The sequence below is a fragment of the Cladophialophora psammophila genome, assembly GCF_000585535.1.
Source record: "Cladophialophora psammophila CBS 110553 chromosome Unknown aczJe-supercont1.10, whole genome shotgun sequence".
Taxonomy (NCBI): Eukaryota; Fungi; Ascomycota; class Eurotiomycetes; order Chaetothyriales; family Herpotrichiellaceae; genus Cladophialophora; species Cladophialophora psammophila.
Genome location: NW_006912931.1, coordinates 1,329,319 through 1,342,739, shown reverse-complemented (window position 1 = coordinate 1,342,739; position 13,421 = coordinate 1,329,319). Strand labels below are relative to the sequence as shown.

Sequence of the window (13,421 nt, the reverse complement as noted above, 5' to 3'; positions counted from 1 at the left end):
CGTAGATCTTATAGTATTAGATCTTCGGAATAAGTGACCGTTTTATATAAAGTATTTTAGTACTTCTCGCTTCATTCTTTTAAAGTTATCGTTATTTATCCCGATGAGTCGTCGAAAGATTTAAAGATAATACGTAATTTACTATAATTCCTTAGAATATTCTTTCTTTCGCAACGATATTTACTATTTCTCCTCTTTAATAGTACTTTATTAAGATATTTCGAATTTTAACCGAATAGAATAAATCTATACGTATTATATCTTAATAATAGAGTCTATTATTAGTTCTAAAACTTAATGTTTTCCGTATAGAAATAAGCCTTAGATTTTATCTAGTTTAACAGAGCACTTTAGGATTTAGCGTGCACGTACAACAACGCACAGAGGCCTGTCCAGCAGATCGGGAATCGGGAACGCGTTTCTAGTTGATACTGACAACAACACCACCAACACCACCTAGAGAGGCAGCGGCTAGGGCTACGAACACCTAGCATAGCGGCAGCATCGAGGAATAGGACAGGACTGATAAAACACTCTCAGAATTTAGGTAGACGGCACCAAAAGCCATGGAATTCATAATACTCTGCTCAATCTATAAAAAATGAATGGCACACTGCCAGCACTGTAAACTGTTCCGCACCTCCTCTCTGCCAGCCCATTTAGGTTTGACATGTAACTAAACAACTTTTTCACCTTGCCACCGCTCTACCAGCCCAGCACAGCCCATCACAGCACAGCCACCTTGCCTTGTTACACTAGAACTATTAAGTTAACTCGCACCGTAGAGAGTTACGCGGTTACTTATTTATCGATGTCTTCTTCTCTTTCTACTTTAGTAGCCTCACTTATAGTTCCCGGCCGTCTAGATAAAGCGTTTACTACTATATTCTTAATTCTAGAGATATATCTAACTTCGAAATTAAATAGCCGAATCTAAGTAAGTTACTACGTTACTAAGGCACTAGGTAAATTAGTTACCGAGCGATTTAATTAAGTAGCGAGAGTTACTATATTAGTTTCAACTAAAAAGGTCACACCGTATAGCTAAGACTTAAACTTCTTTAATGCCTTTAGTAAAGTACGATATTCTTTTTTTCCCGCGTTATATTTAGCCTCTACTTTTATTCATAAATTACTCTCATAACGTACAGAATATCTACGTTTTCGAGAACTACGTTCACACTATATTAGCACTACTTCTTAACTTAGTAAACTAGTATCGAAAGTAAGAATGATTAATTCTACGTCATTCTTATAATTAATGCTCATTAATGTAGGCGCGATAGTCAGCGTAATCTTTAATACATTCATAGTATTATCTTCTACTTATATCTATTATCATTTAGCACCTTTCTTCAATAAACGATAAAAAATAGTAATCTTATATATAAAATCTTTAATTTAGATCCGATAATAGATATAAATATCTAAAAATTTCTTTAACTTCGTAATATTCCGTGATACTAGTTATTTTATAATCTTTTCGATCTTCGTAGTATTAGAATATTTTCCTTCGCGATCGTAGATATATCTAATCACTTTAATATCTACTATATAGAATTATAACTTTTCTTTTAAAACCGTTACTTCTACTCTCTCAACGTCGTATAAAACTTAATCGAAGTTCTAAATATATTCTAATATAAACTTTCTTAACCTAGACACTACTTATTTAGCTCTATAGTTCGTCTTTAGTTCTTTCACCGCGATATCGTTAACAAAAGATCTCGCCGCCTCCGGGATTTACGTCGCTAAAACCTTATTCGATATTCTTATAAACTAGGCCATTAAATTCGTAGCCCCTTACGGTAAGATAGTCTATCGCATTAACTCTAATGAAGTCTAAAAAGTAGTTATATTTCTATATTTAATAGCTAATTCTACTTAATTATAACTAGAGAACTAATTTATTAGTGATAGAATATATATTCTAGTAAATTCTTTAGAGAAATCGTCCGACGAAGGCGGTAGATTCGTATCTCGAATAGTTACTTTATTAATATTTATAGCTATATTTATAATTCTATACTCCTTAGCCTTTTTTTTAGCTACGAGAAAGAAAGGATTTCGATAGGAGTCATAATACGGCTTAAAGATCCCTTTTTAAATTCGATCTTTCACTAATATAATCATCTTCTTCTCTAAGGCCTTAGAAATATAAAAACTCTTAGTCTACTATACTTTATATAAAATAGTTCGAATGATCTAAGATAGTGCTACTTCCTAAATAATTTTCCTAATCTCTAAGAACTTCTAGGAAAGTACTTCTTCTCTATTAAACAATACTTTCACTAATATATTCTTTTCTAATTTCTAAAGAACGTCTCCGATTAAAAGCTACTCTAGTCGCGTTAACGTTAAGCGTAATCCTCTTTAAAAGATTATAAACCGCGATATAATTCACTAACTATAGCGGTACGGTATCGAATAGAGCTCTATAGCTCTTTCTCTAGCTATTGCTCTCTTTCTTTAGTCGATTAATTTACCTAGCGTACTTCCGTTCGTTTAAGATATATTCACCGGAAGAACCTTATTAGTCTTACGCTTATAGAGCGTATTTACGCGAGCTCTTAAGCTTTAGACTACTTTAATTTTTCTATATCTTACCTTATTCCTTATATTATTAATTAAGCTAATAAAATCTCTTCGCCTCGAGAGCCTAATTAGCTATCGACTATTCTTCTTATCTCGAAGTTTCGATAAGATAATAACCCGACGAACTCTAGCCGTAGTCTCGTTTACTAGACTCTCTTCGTCGTACTAATAAATTAGATTTAATATATAATCTAATAGATCTCTACTTATCACATCTCTTTTCACTAATACTAAACTTTTATCTTCGCCTTCGTTCTTCTAGTCTTCGCCTTCGTTCTTCTAGTAAAGCTCTCTTTTCCTTATCGTTATAGAGATTAGATCTTTTAAGGAGACGAATAGAGATCTTTTATATTTCTATTCGCTAACTAGTTTAACCCGCTATATAATAATTTCACTATTTTCGCGGTTTTCTTATTCTCATTAACTTTCTCTTCTCTTATCTTAATCTAAACGATATCTCTATTCGTCTATAAACGGAGAGTAATTACGTAATTCTCATCGTTATCTCGTATTATCTATATTCGCGCTATAATCTAAAATAAAGTCCTTAATATTAATCGATAACTAGAATTTATAACTCGTATAATATAAATAGAAGTCTTAATATTTATATCGATAATAGTTAACGTCAACGAATTAATTAACTTAATAAACCGCTATCTACGTCTCTCATCGTAGCTAATGAGACTAGTAACGCTTTAAGTAAGTCGAATCGTATTTTCTATTTCGATTTCCATTATAAGATTCTTCGAGATTAAATTTACCTTCGCTTCGCTATTAACTAATACTCGTTTATATTTATAGTGAAGCTTAATATTTAGAAACGAATATTTAATAAGAGCTAACTTAGTAGTCTAAGAATAACTACTCTCACTATTTAGTCGTACCTTAGAGACCCGCGCCTTACGATGTAGAAGCTTCTAACGATCTTCGTTATACTTCTAGGTTTTTCTTAAGAATAGCTTCTATTGTACTTCTTTCGACCCAGCTAATATATTCTAAATAGTAGTTCCGATTATTTTCTATTTTAAAATCTTATTAACTAAGCTTACCGTTTCTTCCGTAAATATTCGCCTAAGTACCTTTTAAAGCTTTTCACGGAGCACGAGCTACTCTTATTTCTATATATACGTCCTTCTTTTTTAACGTTATATAACCGAACTCGATTTCGTATCTTTCATTATCGTGTCTTAACTTTCCGAAACTTCTTAGATAACGCCATCGTAGATAATTTCTAATTCTATAAAACGTATTCGTCTCATCGGATTTTTCCTCGATTATTCCGTAGCTTAATTAGTAGCTTTAAGAATCTCTTTTATATATTATTCTAATCGAGCTTACTTCGTGATCGGATAGTTCTTTTCTTTCTCTAATCGTTTTAGAATAGTCTTATAGTCTACTATACTATATTTAGCTTTAGACTCTCGCGCTTTACTCTTATTAAACGTTCGAGTAGTCGTAACTATAGCCTCTTTAATTTTCTCTTCCGAAGAATCATTAATTACGGTCGAGTCTCTATATAGATCTACTCTAAGATAAGAGACGCGTAAATCCTTTATTAGCTCTTCTAAATTATAAAAGATATCTCTAAGATGATCTAATCTAGTCTTTAATTATGGGAAACGAATTTCTTTAACATCTTTTCCCGGTACTTTAGGCCTCATTATAATATAATTTCTTAAGTTAAAATAAATCTATTTAGTTCGTAGATATTCCTCTAGATACGAATAGCGAGACTATATATATCTAATCTCGTTATAAAAGTAATAAATTACATTACGTCGATCTCCCTTATAGCTAGGTCTCTCGGTCGCGGACACCCTCGATCTTAGCTCTAGATTTAGATTTAATATATAACTAAATAAATCTAAATTTACTATCGTTACGTTCACTAAGATACTAATTACCTCTATTACTACTTATATTTATTTCTTTAAGCCTCTTATTTCTAGTACCATCGCACTTTAGAAACGATTAGATAGTTCATTAATATATTCCGCTAATAATGACTTAGTAGAGAGAAGTACTATTCCTTATTTAATCTAAGAAGTCCGAGAAGATACTTTATTAGCCGTTTTCTTAGTTTTCTTATTCTTTTTCTTATCTTTTATACTTCTCTTTTTCTATCTTAATATCGAGAACTTTTCTTTACGTTCTTTCACTAAATTATTTAAAGTCTAACCTTCTAAAGAGTCTATAAAACGATTAATATTATAGTGGGCTTATAAGCGATTTATAGTCTTTTTATAAATCTTATTATACTTAATTATTTTAATATCTCTATAATCGATACCTAGATCTAAGATAATTTTATTACGATCTCGCTTCGATAACCCTTCTAGTAACTATTTATCTAATTAAATAAAGATTACTTTCTCTTCTTTAAGTAAGATATCGCTAGTTCTTTTAAATTCGCGTAGATAAATATATATATCTTCCTTACTCTCTCGCTTTTTATCCTTAAGCGATTATAAATAGAAAAGAATTAATATTAGCTAATCTTTATCTTCGTTCTCTCACTCCTTTAGTATCTTTCGCTTAATATCTTTCTAATCTCGTAGTTTATATTTAGATAGGTTACGAATAATTACTATATAGAAACGATTATAAAAACGAATAATCGCTTTAGTACGATCTTCTTCTAACTATCGATTATATAGAGATAAATACTTAAAATTCTCTAAGAATATCGTAGTATTTATATCTTTAAAGAATAAATATTTAGAATTCTTCTTACTTTCCTACGGTATCTTTAATGTAATTAGCTTATTTCTATTCTACGTTATTATCGTCGAATCCGATGTCGTTATTATCTATATTAGTTCTAACGAAGACGACTATAAAGAATCTCTAGAAGAAGATAAGAATATAGCGAAAGACGCTAAAGAAGTGCTTATAGCTAGTTCCCGAAACCTCGATATCCTAGATTACTCCGATGCCATCGCTTCTATACTTCGAAAGAACTAGTTTAGAAGCTCGCGTATACTCTCGATTCCTTTAAGTAGTAGCTAAATTAATAAGTAAACTAGCTACGCTCCTAGCAAGGCGCCTTCTTCTCGGAACTTAATCTAATAGTCGAATAGATCTCGCCCTTTAATACTTAGTTCGTAATCTTCCCGATCTATAAGTGATCTTCGTATACGAGAGAACCGATCTTCCTAATTAGCTTTAATGTTACGCGAGCAACCTCTATAGCGCCGACTAAGTTCGCACCTTAAATACTAATTAGCTAGAAGGACTATATTTAACGTAGTAATAGCTAACCGTCGATAATATCTTCTTTATTTATTTAACCGTAATAATCTAGAATCACTATCACAGCTCTATACCGAATTCTCTATCAAAATATTCCTTTATCTTAAAACTTATTCGTATTCCGTATCTCTCTACTTCTTTTCTTCGTTATTTCGCGTATCTATCTTCTTACTTCTTAGATCTTAGTTCTTCGATAAGTATACTTTTTCGACGGCTCGCCTAGAAGAACTTCTAGGCCTTAGAGAGGTAGTCTTCTTTCTCTCTAAGTTCCGCGTTAAACTTTATACGTTATAATACTATAGCGTCTTATTCTATTAATCGAATATCTTCTCTTCGAAAATACCTTCACTATAGTATTTTATCCGCGACTAATTAATCTACTTCTTAAAAAAGCTATTTATCTTAAATTCTTCTTAATATTTCGATTCTAAACTCTTTCATAGAAAAGATTTTCTAAATAATTAGCGAACTTTGCCTCTATAAGTAGTCTCATCGTCTTTTAGAGTTAAATCGATGCTTATATAAATTTTAGTCGTTAATCTCGAACTCCTATTTAGTCGTGTTCTTCACTCTTTAGCATTAACTTCAGTAATTCTTAATGTAATATTTTATTAAGACATTATCGTAAAGAGCTCGAATCTTCGATGAATAGATTATCTTCCCGCGGTCGTTAACTATAATAGAGTACTTTAGGGTTTAGCGTATATATACAACAACGCACAGAGGTCTATCCAATAAATCGGAAATCGGGAACGCGTTTCTAATTAATACTAATAATAACACCACTAACACCACCTAGAGAGGTAGCGGCTAGGGCTACGAACACCTAGTATAGCGGCAGCATCGAGGAATAGGATAGGACTGATAAAACACTCTTAGAATTTAGATAGACGGCACCAAAAGCCATGGAATTCATAATACTCTACTCAATCTATAAAAAAAATGAATGGCACACTGCCAGCACTGTAAACTGTTCCGTACCTCCTCTCTGCTAGCCCATTTAGGTTTAATATATGACTAGATAACTTTTTCACCTTGCCACCGCTCTATTAGCCCAGTATAGTCTATCACAGCACAGCCACCTTACCTTATTATAATAGTATTTTAGTTCGTATTCTAGATCTAATAAGAGAGGAGAATCTACCCCCGTTACGAGCTTCTTCTTATAGTGCTACGGACCCGCTCCCTAGATAATAATAGAGTTAGATAATTCTTAAGTATACTGTGTGCTGTCGAACGAGGTCGTCCTATGAATGGGAGAGGGAGAGATGTAATAAGGTAAGGTAGCTATGCTGTGATGGGCTATACTAGGCTGGTAAAGCGGTGGTAAGGTGAAAAAGTTATCTAGTCACATGTCAAACCTAAATGGGCTGGTAGAGAGAAGGTACGGAACAGTTTACAGTGCTGGCAGTGTGCCATTCATTTTTTATAGATTGAGCAGAGTATTATGAATTCCATGGCTTTTAGTGCCGTCTACCTAAATCCTAAGAGTGTTTTATTAGTCCTATCCTGTTCCTCGATGCTGCCGCTATGCTAGGTGTTCGTAGCCCTAGCCGCTGCCTCTCTAGGTGGTGTTGGTGGTGTTGTTGTCAGTATCAACCAGAAACGCGTTCTCGATTCCCGATCTGCTGGACAGGCCTCTGTGCGTTGTTGCACGTGCACGCTAAACCCTGAAGTGCTCTGTTACAGTATCTTTAGGGAGACTGGAGAAATCTCTCAGAGCCCCTCGGAATAAATTGAGCAGACTCGGATTTTTCGGGGCAAATTGATCTTCAGTCCTTACAACCTCTCCATGACATACGGAATTATGGAATAGAACATGCTTCTGAGGGATGGATATTTTGAACATGCGTCCTCTCTGTGAATCCCTTACTTCTTCTCATACTTCACAATGTCGGCCGACAATGAGACTGCCGCTCACCGAGCAGCCAAATGCATACGCACATTAGCCGACAAATTCCCAGAGCCCTGTGGAGCGACTGAAGCCTGGCGAAATGTGGATGATGTTGCTTATGCCCTTTCTCAGATCTCTCTCTTTACACCAAGGCCCATCAAGATTATTGCGATAGGTGCCGGCTTTGGTGGATTGGCGATTGCCCACGCGGTAGAATCTGGTGCTCTTCCAGCAGCCGAGCTCACAATATATGAAAAAGATGCTGGGATTGGAGGAACCTGGTTCGAGAACAGATATCCAGGGTACGTGTTGAGGTGTAAATTACGGTGGAACCCTCATATCGACGTTCTCACTTCTATGGGCGATCAACCTGTTTGATGGACACTTCGGCCTTGCGTCTTTCGCCACTGACGTCGGATAGATGCGCCTGCGACATTCCTGCCCACAATTATCAGGTGAGTCTCAAGTATCACTGATCCCCGGAATTAATTTTGGTTCTCTTGAGAAGTATCTCTTATTACCGTATTGACGTGTAGACCGCTCTTGTTCAAGATTCCAGGGGCTCATGTGCTGATAGAGAATCATAGTTTTCGTGGGCGCCTAATCCGTATTGGAAAAGCTTCTATGCGGACCGAAGCGATATTCACAACTACATACAGGCTGTCGCAGACCAGGGTAATCTGAATAAATATATTATTTTGTGTCACAGTCACAAAAGCCGAGTGGAACGAAGTGAAGCAGCGATGGCAAGTCACAGTTCGCAAAACGGACGGCCGGGACATAGCTATTTCCAGCCCTGGAATCACTGAAGGAGAAATCGAGGAAACCATCAACACCGAATGTGACATTTTGATCAACGCCGCTGGATTTTTCAACAACTGGAAATGGCCCGCCATTCCCGGCCGAGAAAGCTTTCAAGGAACAATTTTTCACTCAGCTGCTTGGCCCAAGGATGCTGAGAAGAGTCTTGACGGTAAGACTGTGGCATTGATCGGGAATGGTAGTAGCGGCATTCAGATTTTGCCTGCCATCATCGATCGAGTAAGTAAAATCTATGTGCATATTCGCAGTCCGACCTGGGTGACAACGGGCCTGGCGGAGAAATTCGCGGGCCCGAACGGCAGCAATCTGGTGTTCAGTGAGGAACAAAAAAAGCGATGGGCAGAGAATGGGGGGGAATATCTTGAATATCGAAAGCAGGTGGAGGATTCGATGAGTTCGAGGTTTCGCTTATATATGGCGGGCTCCAAGATTCAAGAAGCAGCACGAAAGTTTTCCACAGAACAAATGACCGACAAACTGACCAGAGGAGGAAGGTCGCAGCTCACAAAGCTCCTCTTGCCAACCTTCGAAGTCGGGTGCGTTAGGCTTAGTGTCCACGTCTGACCCTGACCGTTATTTGAAGTCCTAATTCGCCTACAGGTGCCGACGCCCGACACCAGGAAACGGATACCTCGAAGCTCTTTGCTCCGACAAATGTGAAGTCGTTTGGGGTGACGTCTCTGCTTTCACTCCTGACGGAGTGCGCACCTCTGCCGGAACAGAGTCTAAAGTTGACGCCATCATATGTGCTACGGGGTTCGACCTTTCCTGTGTACCAAGATTTCCTGTAATCGGAAGGAACCAGGTCAATCTGCAGGATAGCTGGAGGAGCAATCCGGAGTCATACTTGTCTGTGACCACAGCAGACATGCCGAACTATTTCACCATCCTCGGCCCAGCGAGCCCCCTCGGTCACGGCAGCCTGGTCCCTTCAATCGAATTCGTGACTTCTTACATCTGCGACCTTGTGCGAAAACTACAAACACAGAACTATTCGTCTGTGTGCCCAAAGTCTCACATACCAAGGGCATTCCAAAAGCAATCGCTGGCCTGGCTTGCGAGGACTGTCTGGGCATCAAACTGTGCTAGCACGTTCAAGAACGGAACAGTCGATGGCAAACTTGTGTCTCTACACCCTGGTTCGAGATTACACATGTTCGAATTATTGAGCACTCCTCGATACGAAGATTTTGACTGGACTAGCCTTAGTCCAGATCCCGACCTCGCTTTTGTCTGGCTCGGGAATGGTTTTACCATTGACGAAGACGAAGTTTTCTATAAACGAGGTCAAGCTGACTTGACGTAAGTTCTCTGATTCAGGCTTATCGTTGTGTTCTATTTTCCTCGTGTTAACCATGATCGGTATTCACACAGGTATTTCTTGAATCCACGTCCTGGATCGAAGAATATACGGCCGCATGAACAACTCAATGGTCCTAGTCCTACGTAGCGAATATGGCTTGATTATGCAATATTACTAGAATTAGTAAATAGGGGCCAGGCGGAATATATGTCCTGATTTTAATGTCAGCCGTTCCCATCCTCTACTGTGTTCAAGCCTTATTGTATTGTGACGTAGCTCCAGCCTCAGAAAAGCTCTGATGAGGTATTGCTATATCACGGATGGCTGCGACGCAGGCGGAAGAATCCGGCTCCATTATTCCGTTTCAAGGCTGTTGAGATTTCGCAATTCCAGCAGACATATTGAAAGACTTTGTGGTATCCTTTGAAACAGCTGTGTGCTGGACTCATATTGATCATATCGACCATATTAGTGTGGTCCTTACTAAATATATATATAATACGATGGGTATAGAGCCTTGGCTGGGATTCGAATTTCCACCGAAAAGGTTGGCATGACACAAACGTGATGTGCTCCTCTTTGCCAATTCTGTCGGCGTGGAAGCTACCGACATTAATTCTCTTTATGCAAGTGCCGTCATGTGTCCTAAACGCATGCAAGGCGATATGATCATTTTCAGGAACTGCACCCAAACTTCCAAGAATTGCCGTCGTTTCCCAGATTGGTATGTATGGGAAGCTTAGAGATCGTTTATCAGGCGACGTCACGCCTGTTTACTTCGAGTCAGCCCAAAAGGGGCAAAACGGCGAGATGGCGAATTTCAACAATAATTTCGACAAGAACAGCGCGGGTGCATCTACCCCGGGAGTGCCCAAATTCGATATCAAGCGGATGGCCGATGGGGAAAGCAGTCCCTTCAACCTCTGCCGGCCGACCTTTTGAGCAGTGGGCGGAGGTCATTGGTGTTTATGACAGGGGGAAGACCGGAACGACGGTGCAAACGCAGACTGGGCTGATAGACATTGAAACCAATGACGTGTATACCAGAGTCATTGAAAACAACTTTTACATTGGACAAGGCGGATGAGGTGGTCCTAAAGGTGAGAACTCCCAAATGCTGGGTTGGCCGCGAGCTGACTCAACACCTCTATTTCTCAGGGCCATCGCCTCCTGTTTTCACGCCTTCCAAAATTCAACCCGATTTATCATATTCGCTGGTCACTGCCGAGGAGACTGCGTTGTTGTATCGGTCAGTTTTCCTGCACCATCTGTTGTTGCACGAATACAAAGATGCATGGAATTTAGACTGAAGGGTGACACCAACCCGCTTCACGTAATTCCCGAGGCTGGGCGTCAGATGGGCTTCAAAGGAGCCATCGTCCACGGCCTTTGGACGTACAACGCAAGACTCTACGGTGTGTTGAGGGTAGCTGGAAACAGCCAGGCAGCTAACATCAAAAAGCTTCGAAACGAAGTTTGCTTCACCTTTAAATTCTGCGGATACCTCGATTACTCGGATCCGGCGGCTTGGACAGTTGGATCCAGATGGCTTCGAAGAGATCAAGGTCATGGTTCAAAACAAGGACAGGAAGGAAGTCCACCCAAATGGCTGAGTTTCATTATGCGTGTGACTGAGGCCCATAAGTTATAGATAATCCTTTAAGGGTTAGCAACTCTACAACGTGTGCTCATTTGCTCGGCAAGTCCCGATGCCGCCCTCCCTAGATTCACGAGTCCTCGTACGGAGGTCACCGTCCACTATTAGCATCTGAAGTTGATCTAATGTACTTGGTAGATCGAAAGGGATGTTTCACCATGAGGTGTGGCTGACAGAAAGCTGTGGCGCAATAATATTCGCTAGTACGATGTCACCTCATCCGAGTACGAAACCATGTGACTACAATAACAACATTTCAGCGTCCTCCATAGCCAGCGGAATAATTTGCATTGCACGGAAACAGAGTCCAGTAAATGATTCCGAGGAATAATGCCTGGGTGGTCAGCTCGGAGGCTCGGAGGCTCGGACGACGTGATGAGCGTCTCACAGACAACAGCAAAGTAGATCGATGCACAGGTACATAGCCGAGGCCCAGGCATGGAGGAGACTTGCAAACGTCCTCGGTATCTTGATCACGTCTCCAAGCCGGTTGTGGGAAACTATCATGAACGCTCAACTCAATATGATGATTTCTCTCACATCGTGGTGGAGGAGTCAGAATCTATCCCTCAAGAATCATCCCAATTTCTAGCAAGCATCTACAGTTCAACGAGATTTTCGACCAAGATGAGCTCTCGACGTAGGTAATCCATCTCGGGAACCCCGCCTCCGCTAACAATACACAGAGAAGATCAGGACACCTCTAACGGACCTGTTTGGTGTGAAGCATCCTGTAATGCTCGCTGGCATGGGGGTGGCTGCAGGGCCGAAGTTGGCAGCTGCGGTCACTAATGCTGGCGGCATCGGTGTCATTGGAGGTCACGGATACAGCCCGGATGGGCTTCGTGAACAGATCGGGGAGCTCAAGTCGTACCTGGTTGACAAGGACGCGCCCTTTGGCGTCGACATTCTGCTTCCTCAGGTGGGAGGTAACGCACGCAAGACAAAGTAAGTACAGGACGAGACTGGCTGTCAGACGTTCACCGTGCTCGAGACGTTAACATGACTTGTAAAGTTATGACTACACAAAAGGCAAACTGATGGAACTCATCGATGTTGTCGTTGAGTCAAAGGCCCGCGTCTTCGTCTCTGCCATCGGAGTGCCCCCAAGACAGGCGGTGGAGCGTCTCCATGCCGGTGGAGTCTTGTACATGAACATGATCGGGCATCCCAAGCATGTCCAGAAGTGTTTGGATCTTGATGTGGATATTCTGTGCGCCCAAGGAGGAGAAGCTGGTGGCCATACTGGCGACATTCCCTTTTCTGTGTTGATTCCCGCCGTGGCAAAATTGCTCAAGGGAAAAAAAAGTGCTTTGACCGGCGTTGATGTTCAACTCGTGGCAGCTGGTGGTGTTTCCGGTGGTGAAAGCTTGGCTGCTGCTTTGATGCTCGGGGCTTCCGGCGTCTGGGTGGGAACGAGGTTCATTGTCGCCCACGAAGCGGGTGCATCCAAAGCTCACCAAGAGGCGGTCTTAACTGCGACTGTTGACGACACTATCAGGAGTGTTATATTCTCGGTATGTATCATTCTCTGTCTGAAAACACGGGTGCCCTTGAGATAACAATGGAATCTAGGGACGCCCTTTGCGGATACGCAAAACTCCATATATCCTCAACTGGGAAGAGAATCGGCAGCAGGAGATCAAAACTTTAACTGGAAAAGGCATTCTCCCAGTCCAAAATGATGCAGAGGAGCATCCAGATGACGAAGATGTTCTGGACAATCTACACCCGTATCTCATGGGCATTGTGGCGGGCGCAGTGAATCACAGAAGTAGCGCAAGGGAAATTGTGGACGAGATCGTGGACGGTGCAGTAGAAAAACTCCGGTTGGGGAGTGTTATGCTTGTCAATGAGTCGAAGCTATGAAGCAGACGAATTAAGCATGGCTGACG

At 40.1% G+C, this 13,421-nt stretch overlaps 3 protein-coding genes across 3 annotated transcripts; all 3 read left to right on the top strand.

Annotated features, from left to right (window-relative positions):
- Positions 1–7,741: 7,741 nt before the first annotated feature.
- On the top strand, positions 7,742–9,872 carry A1O5_07211 (uncharacterized protein; the record flags this gene model as incomplete). The annotated part of the gene is made up of 5 exons (XM_007747800.1): positions 7,742–8,046; positions 8,166–8,199; positions 8,332–8,419; positions 8,454–9,102; positions 9,167–9,872. The coding sequence occupies 5 exons, from the start codon at positions 7,742–7,744 to the stop codon at positions 9,870–9,872; spliced, it is 1,782 nt and encodes a 593-aa protein (XP_007745990.1).
- Positions 9,873–10,900: 1,028 nt separating this feature from the next.
- On the top strand, positions 10,901–11,520 carry A1O5_07210 (uncharacterized protein; the record flags this gene model as incomplete). Its single annotated transcript, XM_007747799.1, has 2 exons — positions 10,901–11,118; positions 11,175–11,520. The coding sequence occupies 2 exons, from the start codon at positions 10,901–10,903 to the stop codon at positions 11,518–11,520; spliced, it is 564 nt and encodes a 187-aa protein (XP_007745989.1).
- A 444-nt stretch (positions 11,521–11,964) lies between these two features.
- Positions 11,965–13,395, top strand: A1O5_07209 (oxidoreductase; the record flags this gene model as incomplete). The annotated part of the gene is made up of 4 exons (XM_007747798.1): positions 11,965–12,166; positions 12,213–12,474; positions 12,542–13,043; positions 13,102–13,395. 4 exons carry the CDS (start codon positions 11,965–11,967, stop codon positions 13,393–13,395), a joined length of 1,260 nt encoding a protein of 419 aa, XP_007745988.1.
- Positions 13,396–13,421: the final 26 nt, after the last annotated feature.